The sequence below is a fragment of the Haplochromis burtoni genome, unplaced genomic scaffold (genome assembly GCF_018398535.1).
Source record: "Haplochromis burtoni strain Fernald_Lab_line unplaced genomic scaffold, NCSU_Asbu1 Contig_304, whole genome shotgun sequence".
Classification (NCBI taxonomy): Eukaryota; Metazoa; Chordata; class Actinopteri; order Cichliformes; family Cichlidae; genus Haplochromis; species Haplochromis burtoni.
Window position 1 is genome coordinate 618,009 of NW_024582665.1, and position 16,618 is coordinate 634,626.

Genomic DNA, 16,618 nt, shown 5'->3' on the forward strand with positions numbered 1-16,618 from the left:
CCACCGATTGTGCAAGTTCCCCCACCTAAAATGATGACAGAGGTCAGTAATTTGCACCAGAGGTACACTTCAACTGTGAGAGACAGAATGTGAAAAAAAAAATCCATGAATCCACATGGTAGGATTTGTAAAGAATTTATTCGTAAATCAGGGTGGAAAATAAGTATTTGGTCAATAACAAAAATACAACTCAATACTTTGTAACATAACCTTTGTTGGCAATAACAGAGGTCAAACGTTTACTATAGGTCTTTACCAGGTTTGCACACACAGTAGCTGGTATTTTGGCCCATTCCTCCATGCAGATCTTCTCGAGAGCAGTGATGTTTTGGGGCTGTCGCCGAGCAACACGGACTTTCAACTCCCGCCACAGATTTTCTATGGGGTTGAGGTCTGGAGACTGGCTAGGCCACTCCAGGACTTTCAAATGCTTCTTACGGAGCCACTCCTTTGTTGCCCGGGCGGTGTGTTTTGGATCATTGTCATGTTGGAAGACCCAGCCTCGTTTCATCTTCAAAGTTCTCACTGATGGAAGGAGGTTTTGGCTCAAAATCTCACGATACATGGCCCCATTCATTCTGTCCTTAACACGGATCAGTCGTCCTGTCCCCTTGGCAGAAAAACAGCCCCATAGCATGATGTTTCCACCCCCATGCTTCACAGTAGGTATGGTGTTCTTGGGATGCAACTCAGTATTCTTCTTCCTCCAAACACGACGAGTTGAGTTTATACCAAAAAGTTCTACTTTGGTTTCATCTGACCACATGACATTCTCCCAATCCTCTGCTGTATCATCCATGTGCTCTCTGGCAAACTTCAGACGGGCCTGGACATGCACTGGCTTCAGCAGCGGAACACGTCTGGCACTGCGGGATTTGATTCCCTGCCGTTGTAGTGTGTTACTGATGGTGACCTTTGTTACTTTGGTCCCAGCTCTCTGCAGGTCATTCACCAGGTCCCCCCGTGTGGTTCTGGGATCTTTGCTCACCGTTCTCATGATCATTTTGACCCCACGGGATGAGATCTTGCGTGGAGCCCCAGATCGAGGGAGATTATCAGTGGTCTTGTATGTCTTCCATTTTCTGATGATTGCTCCCACAGTTGATTTTTTCACACCAAGCTGCTTGCCTATTGTAGATTCACTCTTCCCAGTCTGGTGCAGGTCTACAATACTTTTCCTGGTGTCCTTCGAAAGCTCTTTGGTCTTGGCCATGGCGGAGTTTGGAGTCTGACTGTTTGAGGCTGTGGACAGGTGTCTTTTATACAGATGATGAGTTCAAACAGGTGCCATTCATACAGGTAACGAGTGGGGGACAGAAAAGCTTCTTACAGAAGACGTTACAGGTCTGTGAGAGCCAGAGATTTTCCTTGTTTGAGGTGACCAAATACTTATTTTCCACCCTGAATTTACGAATAAATTCTTTACAAATCCTACCATGTGATTCATGGATTTTTTTTTCACATTCTGTCTCTCACAGTTGAAGTGTACCTCTGGTGCAAATTACTGACCTCTGTCATCATTTTAAGTGGGGGAACTTGCACAATCGGTGGCTGACTAAATACTTTTTTGCCCCACTGTAACTAGTAAGTAGTATAATAAACATATACAGATATTTTCTACAAATAATAATAATATTAATAAACCATAAAATTACAGAAGGATGCATACAGCAATTTATGTCTTTCCATTTGGCAGTGATTCAAAATGATGTACTGCTACACCGCGTCATTGTTGTATGTTCGATCCTTTGAAAACATAGAATCAACTAACTTCCTTCCCACTATCACAACATTTTAAATTAGAAAACTAGTGTACGCATGCAGCAAGCACTGTACCTGTACACCGAGTACGGTTGGGGTGGGAATTTTTGCTGAAGCGCTTTTTGACTAATGTGGCAGTACAAACGCAGTGCTCGCGCGGCTGCAAAGTGGCACACGTGAATGGCCCCTGGTTTTCTGAACAGAGGAATCTACCGGACAACTGCCGTACCAACAGCTCTTGGCCAGAGGGTGATTAAATCTCCGTCCTCGCGCGCAGCCCCCTGCCGCTACCCAAACCCAGCGAGGTAAGAGCACGTACCTCTCAATGAGGCAGTCGCAGAAAGTAGGTTAATTATCCCTCCAGACACAGGAAGGATGTCATAGCTGCTGCAGGCCCTCTCTTACACCAACGTAGGACCAAGAAAAACAAGTTGTTATCTGCTATTAACACCATCTGGCACATATCGTTCCTTCATATCTTTAATCCCGGATCCAGACCTTCGCTTACTTTCATGTTAAGTCAACAGCTTATATTAGGTGGTGGAGTTTTCAACTATCTCAATTAGACGGATACAAGGAGAAGTCACTACAAGGAGGGATCTACATGGAGGATAGCTTGATTCGCAGAGATTAGTGTCCTTCTGAGCCCAACACCTGTGCTCGCACAGACGAATGACGCAAATGTCAGTAACAAATTAACTCAATTTATGCATTTAATCTCTCACCCCTGTACAGAGACAGGCCAGACCAGCTGCACCACACAGACACTTCAAACCTCATCTGAGGACAAACAACATATACATACATACATACATACATATATATACATATATATATATATTAGTATTAGTATGTATTAGTATTAGTATGTCTTTATTGGCAGTGTTAAATTGATTGTACTGCTTACACGTATTGTTGGTATGTTGTCCTTTGAAAATAGAATAAACATATTCCTTCCATATACAAACATTTTAAATAAATAATATGTACTGAGCACTGTTATGTACCCGGTAGGTTTGGGTGGGAATTTTGTGAAGCGCTTTATTGAAGTAATGTGGCAGTCAAACAGGTGGTCGGCGGGCTGCAAGTGGTCACACGTGATGGCCCTGGTTTTCCTGAGACAGGAGAATCTGGCAATGGCCTACAAGGGTGGCAGAGGGGTGTTAATTGTCCTCGGCGCAGCCCCCTGCGTACCAAACACCCAGGCAGTAAGAGAGTACGCTCTCAAATGAGGAGTGGCAGAAAGTCAGGTTATTTTCCTCAGGACACAGGAAGTGTAGCTGCTGCAGGACCTTCTTTACCAAGTGGACCAGAAAAAAAAAGTTTGTTATTGCTATAAACATGGGCAAAATATTGTTCTGTCAGTAGTCTTAATGCCGGATCACCTTCTTATTTATGTTAAGTAACAGGGCTTAATAATTAGGGTGGATGGATTTTCCTTCTCATTAGGGATCAAGGGGTCACTTCAAGGAGGAGTCTCTGGAGGTAGCTTATTAGCAGAGGATTAGTGTCACTTTTGAGTGTGTGCAAGACAATGACGCATCTGTGGTACCAAATACTCAATTTATGCTTTATTTATAGAGCACTTTTCTCAACACTTTGGAGCTCAAAGTACTTTCTATAAAACCACACACACACACACACACACACACACACACACACACACACACACACACACACACACACACACACACACACCATTAAGTGCGCAGCATCTGCTGAGTTATTCTGCTCAAGCTGGCCTGGTTACACAGGATTTCCTTCACAATTATAATATGATGAACATAGTAAATAACATCAAGTCACACATAACACTGAGTTGAACTGAACAATGGTTATCTTTGCATTTCCCAAAGAAAAACCTTGACAGTTTTAAAGTATAAACTACTGAAGGCACAGGGCAAGTTTAACATCAGGGCTCTTTATTTAACGCTTACTTCCATACTGTTCATATTTCGTGCTTTGACAGTATGATTAAGGCCAAATTCAGATTATTGTGCTTGCAGGCATAATGCACTTTTCTTTATATAGCGCCTTTCTAATCTTACTGACCACTCAAAGCAGAGCATGTTATTCTATACACTTAAAGCACTTTATGTACTTTGCATCCACAGCTAATTTAGAATAACCAATTAATATAACATGCTTGTCTCTGGAACAGGAATGCCTGAAGGAAACATTCACAGGGATATACAGGCCATCTAAACTGCAGGATATGCAGGAACCTTCCTTTCCGAGTATCTAGGAAACATTTTACTACAAGACGACAGTGCAAACCACTTTACCACCATGCCTCTTATCAATCCATCTTCTCTCTAGGCATCCTTTGTAGGATTTCTGTTCCTTGTGCAATATATATATATGATCACTCCTGAGCTGTGTTACTTTTTCAAAGTTTAGAACTCCCACGACCCATCAAGGACCAGCAGGTGCCTGTCTCTGTCAAAACCTGAGCAAACAGATCAGATAAAAATACACACGGACATGACTTTCTAATACCACCATTTTTCTTGGTAGTGGACCTGCCAATTCCAGTACCAGAATAAGCAGGTCCACCACTGGTGCCCTGTGCTTTTCACAGATGAGTATGAGTTCACCCTTAGCAAATGTGATAGGGTCTCAAGGAGATGTGGAAAATGTTACCCTGCCTACAACATCACTCAACATGACAGATTTGGTGGTGGGTCAGTAATGGTCTGGGGAGGCATAGCCATGGAGGGACGCACAATTACTGAAGCCAGGATGCTATACCAGATGTTCTCCATGGAACCATCCAAAACATACTGTCAATGGCAAGAGAATAATATGAGAACAGCCCCACCAATACTGGAGATGAACCAAGCCTGTTCTACTGAGCATATGGGAGAAGGATACAGCAGAGGACAACAATGCCCAGTGGCTAGTGGATCTAAGAACAGATTAAAGCACAGTGGCAGACATCCAAGAGCAAGTCTTTGTCTAAGAGCTGGACAGAACAGGCCCTGGCATGATTCACATCTACTGGCTAAAACTAACTGCACTCCATGACTGTCTGGCAGCACAAATGAGCAAAATGCTAATAGATGAGACACAACCAGAATGACTAATGAAAGCCTGGGCAGTCCTAATCCCAAAGTCAACTACCTGACTCAGCACAACATGAAAGGAACCTGTCAGCCATCATAGTGTCTAACATGAACAAGCATATTGCTCAGTACATGGGCGGGGCACAGAAAGGAATTTGGCAGAATCACTAGAGGGGCAAAACACCAGCTGCTGGCAGATAGAACAGTCACTCGAGACTGTAAGACCAGACTGACCAGCATGTGCACCTCCTGGATTGATTACAGGAACACTTATGACTCAGTCTCTAACACGTGGACCTGAAATGTCTAGAACTATAAAAGATCAATGAGGCGATGTGGAGAACAACACTGGAGGCTAGCCTCAGCCAGATCATTAACAAAACTGACTTCAGATACTAACTATAGAATGTGTCTGTGAAGGTTCTCAGTCATCCAGGTCATTGTAGTCTAAGGAGCTTGGGAAGAAAAGAGTCTGGATTTTTTTAAGTTGCTTGAAGACCTTTCACCTCTCATCTGAGAAGCTAAGTTAATTCCCAATAAAACTAACAAACAAACAAACATCTGTCTCCTATTTTTTGTCACACAGGAAAGAAGCATCAATATCTGATGAGAAGACTCATTTATTTTTGGTTGTTTTTTTATCAACAGGAGAAGAATATCTCTAACAAGTTGATTTGTTCACCTAGGATGATTTGTCTTAATTTTCACATGGCATTGCTTGAATTTGACCCTGAAAAAGGCGTATGAACCCTGTTCCACAGTTTCACTCACTGTAATAAATTCTTGTCATGTACGCTCCACTTCTGTGTTAAATCTGCTCTGGGTCCAGTCTGCACGGCTCACACCGTGACAGACTTCTTACTTTAAAAGTAAGAGGTCTGTCAGTTACAAAAGTTGTAAATGATTTTATTGCTTTGTTCACACTTTTCCTTCTCACATTCCATAGTGAATACATTCCGGAACATGCAATGCATGAGTGGGGCACAGAAAGGAATTGGCAGGAATACCAGAGGAGCGAAACATCAGCGGCTGGTAGACAAAGCAGTTGCCCGAGACTGCAAGGCTAGAGTGACCAACCTGTGCACTGCCTGGATTGATTACAAGGAGGTCTATGCTTCGATGCCCCACACCTGGATCCTGGAATGACTACAACTGTACAAGATCAACAGGACCCTTAGACCCTTCATCAAGAACTCAATGGGGATGTGACAAACAACATTGGAGGCCGACTGAAAGCCTATAGCACACCTCACCATCAAGAGCGGGATCTACCAAGGAGATGCGCTGTCCCCACTGCTGTTCTGCATAGGCCTGGACCTCCTCAATGAGATCATTAACAAGACTGTCTAAGGATATCAGCCACTGTGAGTACAAGAAAACAATTATTAGAATCTAATGTGTTAAATTTGCTTAGATGAAAGGGTCCAGCAGTAGATCAGAGGAATAGGGAAGGATTTGTCTGTGGGTTTCAGTTTGGTTTAGCTATAGGCCTGAGAGTGTGTGCAATTGTGTAGAGGGAGAGGAATTTATGCACACCAGGGGTCAGCCTGTCATAAAAGGAGACAGGAAGCTACAGATGGGGGATGCTAATGCTAGTACCTGAAAACCTTATAATTGTCCTAACTTAGAAGTAGGTTTGCAGGAGACCCTCCACATGCTTAGCTGTTAAAGTAAGACAACAAGAGGCCAATGGCCCAGTGGATGCAGAGTAGGGGTCTCAGTGCTTGTAATATGTTAACTGTGTTTTGTATGTTTTGTAAAGGAATTTGGTGTAGCTTGGGTGAGGGGAGATGGACTTTTATGACCAGTAGGAAGTCACATACACAGAGACACACTGTGCTTTAACTGTGGCGACGCACACCCACCCACACGCACAGTCACTCACGTGCACTCACATAAACACACAGGTACGCACACACACTGGCACTCACGTGCTTGCACATACATATACAAACACAGAGTTTACAACACATCATGTGGGTTTTATGATGGGGTCGCTTCTATAAAGCTGGTTGTAACAAAACAAAGAAGTGAAGATCTGCAGAGGGACACCAGCCTTGCACGTCCCTCCTTCTAGAAGGTGCATGCGTAACTGAAGATGAATAAAGATTTTGTGAAATAACTACTCAGTCCGGTGCCGTCTCTGGAGACCCGACGATTAAAAAATGAACCGGAGTGAAACTGCTTTAAGTAACACCACCTCTTCTACATCGATGATATCTTGCTGTATTCTCAGAGTGAATGGGACATCACTTCACTGATCCACTCCACAAGGATCTACAGCAACGAAACTGGAATGTTATTTGGACTCGAGAAGTGTAATCGGATCGTAACAAAGAGAGGAAAGGTAGTCAGAACTGAGGGCATCACACTATCAGAAGGCAACATTGCTGAGGACAGCTTCAAGTACTTGGGAATCCCGCAGGCAAATGGGAACCATAACGAGGCCGCTAGGAAAGCTGCAACCACCAAGTACCTGCAGAAAGTAAGGCAAGTCCTGATTAGTCAGCTGAATGGCAAGAACAAGATCCGGGTTATCAACACCTATGCCCTGTTGGTGATCAGGTATCCTGCTGGGATAACAAGCTCCTGACCATTCATGGAGGATTTCACCCCAAATCCAGCACACTGAATCTGTACGCTAGAACCACATCCAGGATAAGACAATGAACATCCACGAGTACATCAGACAACTGACCACATGCTCAGTGAATACCTCAGACAGCAGAAACCCAAGAAAGAGGAGCAAGAGCAGCCAAAATGGGAGACACCCACTAGGGTGGTCTAGAATGACTGTGCTAAAATCCTGTGGGACTTCCAGATACAGACGGACAAACTGATGATGGCTAACCAACCGGACATAGTAGGGGTGGAGGAGAGGAAGACGGCCATAGTGTTAGACGTAGCCATAGCAAATGACAGCAACATCAGGAAAAGGGGACACGAGGACCCTCATGCTCACAGGCCCGTAGTAGAGAACCCGAGTTTAAGGGATAGACCGCCAGCAGAGGAGAGAGGGGAATTTTTTACATTTTATAAAATAAGTTGTGGATAATTAACTTCAGCATTAACATAGAATAAAAATAAGGTTTTGCAATATGTTTAAATGAGTGGTGTTATTCTTATATAACTAAGGAAACAAGTTGACACAGCTGTATTACTGGCATGCGTCTTACCTGTTTGTAAGAGAAGTAGACAGGACTGCTGAAAATGATCCACTCTACCACCTTGCTGCAGGGTGGAGTGGTCAAAGAGCCAGTGTAACGATAATAACTTCCCAGTGAGGATGGCAGCAGGTCCTTAAGCACAAATGGCTCCAGAAAGGTCTCCTTTTCTGTTTGAAAGATAGTAGGACAAATAGTTTCAATCAATGCAATATAATCTATATAACAAGCTTTATTTCCCTGCAAGCTGAAGTGGCAAGGGTTCAGACTTGCTTCAGAGCCTTTAGGTTTAATGTGTCACGGCCCAGCGGCACGAGGGAACAGAGATGGACACAGGTGCAGAAACCAAGCGAGACGATAAGGGAACAAAGGATTTATTTCCGCCAACAGGCAAACACAAGCAAAAAAACGAAATGACGCCACCACACTAGTGGCGCGTAGGATAATCTAAGATAACGGAGGGTGACCTAGACACCTCTAGGAGACGGCTGAACAGCAGAGGCAGCGGGGAGGTGGAAACAGGACTAGGTAGGGGCCGGGGCACTGGAATAAGAGGAGATCACGGTCAGTGGGATCCAGCAGACAATCAACGATCCTCCACAGTTGAATTGAGTTGCCTTACTTGGTTTCAGGTGGGGGGGACAGGTGGGGCGGAAGGCCCGGAAGCGGTCGAGACGTGGGGAGGCAGGCAAGTGAGTGGTGGGCCGGCAGGCCACGTCGTATCAGCAGCAAGCGGCCCAGGTCCAGGAAGGCGGGAGTGAGGGAGACAAGACTTCCACTCCAGGTGCTACCTATGGGGATAGCAGATACTCAGGCGATGAATGGTTGAGAGCGCAGGTCTGATATACTGCCGGAATAATTGCTCACAGGTGGTCAGCCAGGGAGGACCAACCGAACTCCGCCTAAAGGAGGAGGGGCCGCTGTTGGAGACCTGCAGGTACCCACCCAGACCATGACATAATGTCTTGATTTCCTTTGATTTGTGCTTTCATAATTTAGCATCCCCAAGAGATGACAGAGAAAACAACATATGATTGTCAGCCTTGAAGTATCATTGTCAACTTTGACATAACTTAGTGTTTCACTCTTTAACAAAATGCCCAAGAACATGGGTGGGTAAAAAAGCTTTGAAGATGATGAAAAAAAAGAGAAGAAAAATGTTGGCAGAAGACACCATAACAAAAAAGACACCTGTGCTTCTTTTACAAACTGCCTTGCAGTTTGTTGCAAGGTAGCCACTGAATGTCCCTGCACCATCAATGTGAAATCAAAAGGCTGAATGAAAGGTTCTAATAGCAAACACAGGGACCCAGTGTCTTTGCAAGGGTTTGCAGGTTTACAGATGGAAAGGTTCATTATAGCAATGATATCCAGGAATGATGAGAAATGTGAGTTGTGGTGGTTGGGAGGACCATGTAGTTTTCTTTTGTCAGGTTATTTATTTACCGTATTTCCCGGACTACAAAGCGCACCTGAATATTAGCCGCACAAGCTAAAATCAGGGGAAAATCCTGTTTTGTACATACATTAGCCGCACCTGACTAAAAGCCGCAGGTGTTTCAATTTTGACTTATCATATGTAAGAGAATATGCACAAAGGGAATTGTCAGGAAAGAGATGGCTGTTTGGAGACACATCCCTTTTATTAATATTTTGAAAAACAAGCTATGGGTACACATTTGCACAACTTTTTAGGTATATGTACAAGTAGGAAACATGTACTGTGCTTCATAAATGAGTAACAAATGTAGTACATAACAATAACCTACAGCACACCAGAAAAATAGATTCGGACTACCTTTTAGGCTCAGGTGCAGTGACACGGCTTTAACAAGAAGAAAAGTCAGTCATTCACCACCATCTTTCTGCGCACTAAAACCACCAAAGTCCTCTTCTCCAGTGTCGGAAACGAACAGGCTCACGATGGCTTCGTCATCCACTCTCAGCTCCTTTTCTTCGTTGTCACTTTCAAAACCAAACAAATCCTCGTTGTCAGCGTCGGAGTCGAACACCCTCTGAAGGTCCTCCTCTCCATCATGCAGCAGTCCAGCCCTTCGAAATCCGTTGGTGATCATGGATGTTTTCACACTTTTCCACGCTGTCAGATTCCACCGGTGGAGTTGAGCATAACTTGCTTTTCGCAAGTTTATTGCCGCTCGTCATCCACACCTCTGGCTGAACGTGTAGTGCTACTTTGAAGTTTGTTTTTCGCGCTACTTGTACGGCACTATGTTGCCTGGCGGATGGACATGTGACCAACATGCCACTCTTGAACCCCGATACTGTGTGTCTGATCACATGCCCTTCCGCCAGGCAACGTAGTGCCGTACAACAGCGGAACAAACAAAACAAATCCTCTTACGATATGACAAAAATCATGGATAATCCAAAAAGCCGCACCTGACTAAAAGCCGCAGGGTTCAAAGCTTGTGCAAAAAGTAGCGGCTTTTAGCCCGACAATTACGGTATATTTAACGTTTGTAGAAGTTACCTGTTTCAGATCATCAAACTAATTTGACTATTAGACAAAGATAACACAGGTAAACACACAATGCATTTTCGAAACGATGATTTCATTCATTATGGGAGAACAGTTATCCAAACCCACCTGGGCCTGTGTGGACAAGTAATTGCCCCTCTTGTTAAATCATGAAGTAACTGTGATTAACGACATTTGTTGGAATGTTAGTTCAGTTTCACTCAGGCTTGATTACTGGCAGACCTGTTGAATCAATGCATCACTCAGGATCTGTTTGACAATGTGAAGGAGGCTAAAAGATCTCAAAAAGCAACACACCATGCCACAATCTAAAGAAGCAACTGAGAATCTATCAGTCAGGAAAGGGTTATGTTTTGAAGGAAGGCTCAGAGGAGGTTGGAGCTTGTTACCATCATGGGCTCATTCGGTCAGGATGAGAATGAACAGTCAACAATCACTTGCAAGTTTCTTGTTTTACTGAATAATGAGCAAAAGGAAAGACACGCATGGACTGCTAACTGAAAGGAAATAAAGTGTGTCACTCAGTAACTCAAAATAATAGATGAACTCAGGAGACTCAAACAGAAACTCACCTCAGCTGCCGCCCCATGTGGGAGTAAAGAAAGGGTTAGCGGTAGGTGAGTGCAGTCCTTATATAACGGGTGACAGGTGAGTGCAATTAAGGGCAAGCACCACACCCAATCAAAGGTGAGGAAAAGAAAAAAGGTGCATCTGGTGAAGTGTGCTGAAAGGTGAGTCTTTACAACAGCCACCCCCATATTTCTAGCGAGAAATATGTTTAACTGGTTAGAGTTGACCTTTGTCAGGAAGTGGGGCAGAGGAATCAGACACGCCACAGGTCTGATATAGGTTCTGTCCTGCACTAAGACTTCTACAGTTCTGATGCGCTCATCTGGGCTCTTTAGGAGTGTTACTTTTCTACAGGCCAGACAGTTCAGAAGGTCGACCCAGAGGTCGACGACGCAGGCCAAACACTTCAGGGGGCCGACCGTGGAGCCAGTGGTGGCGGCGAAGCAGGTTCAAATGCCGACCGAATGGGATGCAGCTGCAAGCACATAACTGCAAATCGTCAGGCAGTTCTGCAGGCACTGGGCACAATGTACGGGGCTTGGTAGAGACAGGACCAGGTGAGTTAGGACCAGGAAGTGCAGTGACTTCTGGCGGAATGGCAGCCACAGGCAGTGAGTCTGGTGATGGCGGCACTGCAGGCGACGACATAGAAACTGCTGATGGTAGAGTAGGAGGTAGCTGAACGGATTCAGAGCCATCAGCGGACACGGGGATGTGCTGGAATGGATCTCCTGAATCTGAACTGAAAGATGTGAACAAACACTGGGCATGCGTGGAACTGTCCTCGGGTTGTAAGTTTGTGATCGGACCTTGGAGTGTACATCCTAAGCGGGTTTTGACCGCTGCAGGAGATCCATATGGACCAGGTCTCACTGGAGCAGTAGTCGTGATAAGGTGAGTATGATTTGAGCCTTATTTTAAATTTTAACAGTGCACTAGAACAGTCACTAGGTCTATCAAGGTACAATGTCCTCACTACAGGACTAACTTCAGTTAGTTCAGGTCTCTGATTCACCTCACACAGGATCTGTAGATGTCATCCCATGCAGGTGACAAAGTCTTCTCTCAGATCACACTTTGCAGCCTGAAGAGTCCTAGCACAACGCCACCACCATGTGTTTCTCTTTATCCAGTTTATTTTCTCATCCTTTGTTTTGTGAATAAACTCAGGACACTTGCTAATGTGGTGTTCAGGTGAGCAGCAATATGCACATGTTGCCTTAGTCGTTATGATTGGTTTTCTTGGCTGTACAGTAGGGGTGGGCGGTGTAAACGGTATACGGTAGAAACAATATAAATTTGGCCAACGGTAGAGATTTTGATGGTGTCATCAAGCTGCACCTGTTTTAGTCGAAAGCATTGCAGCAGGTTCCAAACATCATCTGCAAATTACAGTAATAGCGACAGTAATAGCAAAGCACTTTTGGAATATGGGAAAGCCAAAAACTGCGCTTTCTCCACTTCTGTACCATTGATTCATTCATGCTGAATTCTCTCGCAGCTGCTCTATTCCCATGTTGTTGCAGTATATTAATGACTAACCTCGTATTGTGGATGGATTATCTCAGTTGTTCTCCTGACTGAAGTTTGGTCCGTTTATAGCACATGTGTCAAAGTCAAGGCCCGCGGGCCATATCCGGCCCGGCGTACATTTATATCCGGCCCGCGAGATGTATTATTATTGTTATGCATGGCCCGGCGATATGAGGCGCTAATAATATACAAACTACAGATCCCATAATGCAGCGCTGCAGCCTCCTTGCTGAACGCTAGGCTAACTGGGAACATTCCCCGTCAATCAAGTCAAACTTCTGTAATTGCAAAGCTCGCCGCTCACAATGGTGGAGAGAAAAGTTGACTCTGAAAGCAGAGCCTTTCAGCGCCAGTGGGAGACTGAATATATGTTTACAGACATGCTGGTAAACTGTGTGTCTTAGTAGTGGAGCTAATGTGGCTGTAATTAAGGAATTTAGTTTAAGACGGCACTACGAGACAAAACGTCAGGATAAGCTGAAAAACTGCAGAAAAAATGCAGAAACTACAGAAAGTAGAAGAGCTAAAGAAGAATCTGACATTTTCAGCAGACGTTTGTCACCAGAGCAAAATCACAAAGTGAAGCTGTGGCAAAAGCAAGTTTTATTGTAGCAGAGGAGCCAAATCAGCCCGGTACCACTCTGAAGAGCTGCAGGATGAAGCTGTGCGACGTCTTGTGTCCAGACAAAATGCAGATTTTGGCAAATGTGAGCCTGAGGAGAAGTACGATTGCTGATCGGGTTTGTGAGATGGCCACTGATTTAAGAACACAGCTGTGTGAAAGAAGCAAAAACTTTCTTGCATACTCTCTTGCTGTGGATGAAAGTACAGACATGATGGACATTGCACAGCTGACCAGCTTCATCCGTGGAGTGGAAATATTGAACATTAAATTGAGGCACGGAACAACAACAGGAAAAGGCATTTTTAAAAACGTTTGTCAAAGTGTTACCGACATGAAACTGCCCTGGGACAAACTTGTTGGACTTACAACAGATGGAGCGCCGGTGCTGTGCGGTGAAAAAAGCGGACTAGTCCGCAGGATGGGAGTAAAGATGCAGGAGGAGAAATGGCATGTATGATGCGGTGAAGGCGTTTCAAGTGAAGCTGTCACAAATGCACCAGTGCAACCTGCCTCACTTTCCTGGTTGCCAAGTAATGTTGAACCAAGTCAGCGCACTTTGCTGAACTGGAATAATATTTCTGTCTGTTTTTATTCATATTTATGTTTAAAAAACATTGTTTTAGTGTGTTCAATAAATGTTTATCTTGTTTGGCCCGCGACCTAAAGTCTGCCTTGAGTTTTAGCCCCCTGTGCAATTGAGTTTGACACCCCTGATTTACAGCATCCTGCCATGCAATTGCATTTGTCCCTAACCACCTGAAACCCTCACGTTAACTTTTATCGAGTGGAAAAAAGTTGGTGTTCATCCAGGTGCCCTGATGAAGTGTGTGATTCGCCTCACCTGTTAGTGGTCATAATGTTATCCTTATCCTCAGAATTGTTTTTAGTTTAAAAGAAGATTTTGACGGATTTCAAAAATATGTTTTCTCTTGATTTTATATATTAGGGAAAATCTACACTATTGAAGTCCTTCCTCTCTCAGCACTAACTGGACCTGCCACTCACCATGATGGACCACACCCTTTAGGCCATGGATTATGGGGTCAACGGCAGGATTGTCCCTTCCTCCCACCTAAGGAAGAAAAAACAAAGATATTTATTAATTGTGAAAAACAAATACTGAAAACATAAGCTTTGTAAATTATACATTTAAATGTTTATAAAATAATTTTGAAAAATAGTCTACAGTCAGTGTGAAGGTCTACAACATTAAATTCTGCTTCTGTTTCATAAATCCATGAAGGACAACAACAGTTTAACATTATTCAGTTTTACACATTTGTTTTTGCTAAATTTTGCTGTATTCTGTGTTTCTGCAGTGCACTTCTCACTAATTTTACCACAATGATGAACTCCGTTACAATATGGATTTTTGTTTATTTATTTAATTCACCCTATGGCAGCTGGGATAGGCTCTCTCCCCACGTCCCCAAATTGGATAAGTGAAAGAGGATGGATGGATGGATGGATGAGTTCAATCTGAAACTGGTGCCTCCAATGGTGTAGTGGTTAACAGATTTTGTTAGTAAATGAAAGATTCAATTCTAGCCATTGACAAAAAATCCCCCTCAGAAACTTTGAGCAAACAGGAGATGAGAGGAAAAAAACATAAGTGTGATTAGAAGAAACAAACAGCAGCATTTAACAACCTCTTTAAGGTCTTTTCTATCTGAACTCACACTATGGGATGTCAGGAATGTGTTTTTCATTGTCTTCAGTTAGAGCATCACTGTTGTAATGTGGACTGGAAATCAACAGAAGGCATAACAGGCAGTGAAATAATAGCAAATAACTGTATTTTGTCCAGACTGAAATGTTTCAAGGACACAGGCCTAGTTTAACATTTGAAAAGATTGCATTCAAATTCCCATAAGAGACATCTTGGAGAGCCTTACAAAAGGCGCCTGGAAAGAAGTGCTGTTAAATGGCAGAACACTATATTCCTTCAGTAAGTGAGCTCTGGGGGGACAGTGTCTGCCTGTCATTTAATCATTACCTATTATTAATCTCTGGCCCTTATCCACGTGTCTCTATCCCATCTTCATCCCCTCGGCCGGATCGGATGTGGCCTTCTGGAGAAGGGCTGGACATCTCAATTTGGAGTTGTCCTTGGTTAGAGGCAGCAGGCTGGGGTATGCCTTTGGGGGTATCCCCTCGGCTGGCTGCCTGTAAGTTGGGGTTTTTCCCGGTGGATGACAGGGTTTGTTCCTTGCACCTTTGGGTCAGGAAATGGGTCCTGACTGTCATCTGCACTTATCTAACTGGCCTTCTTGGAGTCCATGGGTGGAGTGCTTGAGAATGCTCCACCTGGGGGTTACTTTAACGTCCATGTGTGCAACAACAGTGAGACCTGTAGGGGAGTGATTAGGAGGAACGGCCTGGATCTGAATCCGAGCAATGTTCTGTGACTCCTGTGCAAACCACAGTGTGTCTATAACAAAAATCATGTTCAAACCTAAGAGCGTCAAAAAGTGCTCGTGGCACCAGGACACTAGGCTGCAGCCCAATCTTATCATCATGTGGCTGTATTTTCTGGTGTGGAAAATACATTATTAGACATTAGGGTTTTTATTGGTAACATGTTAATCTAGAAGCTATTGACCATGCATAATTCGGGGCCTTAGGAGAAACATTCTGCTCGGGTGAAAAGAGGTGCTGAGTTGTCAACTGATCACTACCTGGTAGTGAGTTGGATCACGTGGAGGGGGAGGATGCTCGACAGATGCCTGCCTGGCAGAGGCCCCAGTGAGTGAGATCTTCAACTCCCATTTCCAGCTGATCTTTGACATGGAGACTGGGGACTTAAGTCTGAATGGACCTCCATAGCTGAAGTTTGTGATAACCCCCAAACCAGATGATGGTCACCGGAGGCTGAGAAAGGGCTTGGTTAGCCTGTGGGACTTCAGAGGCAGCGGATAGCTACTGACGGGCCAGCATTATTTGCTCTAATTTCTAACTTTGGACCTCCCAGGCCCCAGGCCTATCTTCAGATGATGTGTTCTGCTCATTGCAAGAACTAGAGAAAATAACCCAGAATGTTCCCAGGCACCTCTTTTATACTCATTTGCCCTTTGCTTCCCTCTCTCTCCTGTCTTCTCTGGACATCCAATAACATACAACCACTTTATACTAGGGCAAAGGTTACTTCATTAAAATCACTTCATCACTTTTTCTTCTTTTCTCTTATTCTTAACATAGAAAATTTGATTACATTTGAACATTCACGTATTAATATACCTGACTTCATGTTTTATTCATTTTATGAAATTTTACTTCAGTTAAGTTTTTCATCTGTTCATCCTTATGTGAACAACTATTATAGCATAATGTAGTTACCAGTTTTGGGTAAGTTACTTTAAAATAGTAACTTAGTTACATTACTAGTTACTTCTCTCAAAAG

At 43.9% G+C, this 16,618-nt stretch overlaps 1 protein-coding gene across 3 annotated transcripts in view; it reads right to left on the minus strand.

The window, feature by feature from the left end:
• The window catches only part of LOC102293136 (receptor-type tyrosine-protein phosphatase gamma), a gene marked incomplete at its 5' end in the record, with an annotated part of 174,559 nt that overhangs the window by 123,165 nt on the left and 34,776 nt on the right, over positions 1 to 16,618 (minus strand). For all 3 annotated transcript variants that reach the window (XM_042228107.1, XM_042228109.1, XM_042228108.1), the window contains 2 exon segments: positions 8,003 to 8,160; positions 14,224 to 14,290. In XM_042228107.1, the coding sequence (XP_042084041.1) occupies positions 8,003 to 8,160; positions 14,224 to 14,290 (225 nt within the window).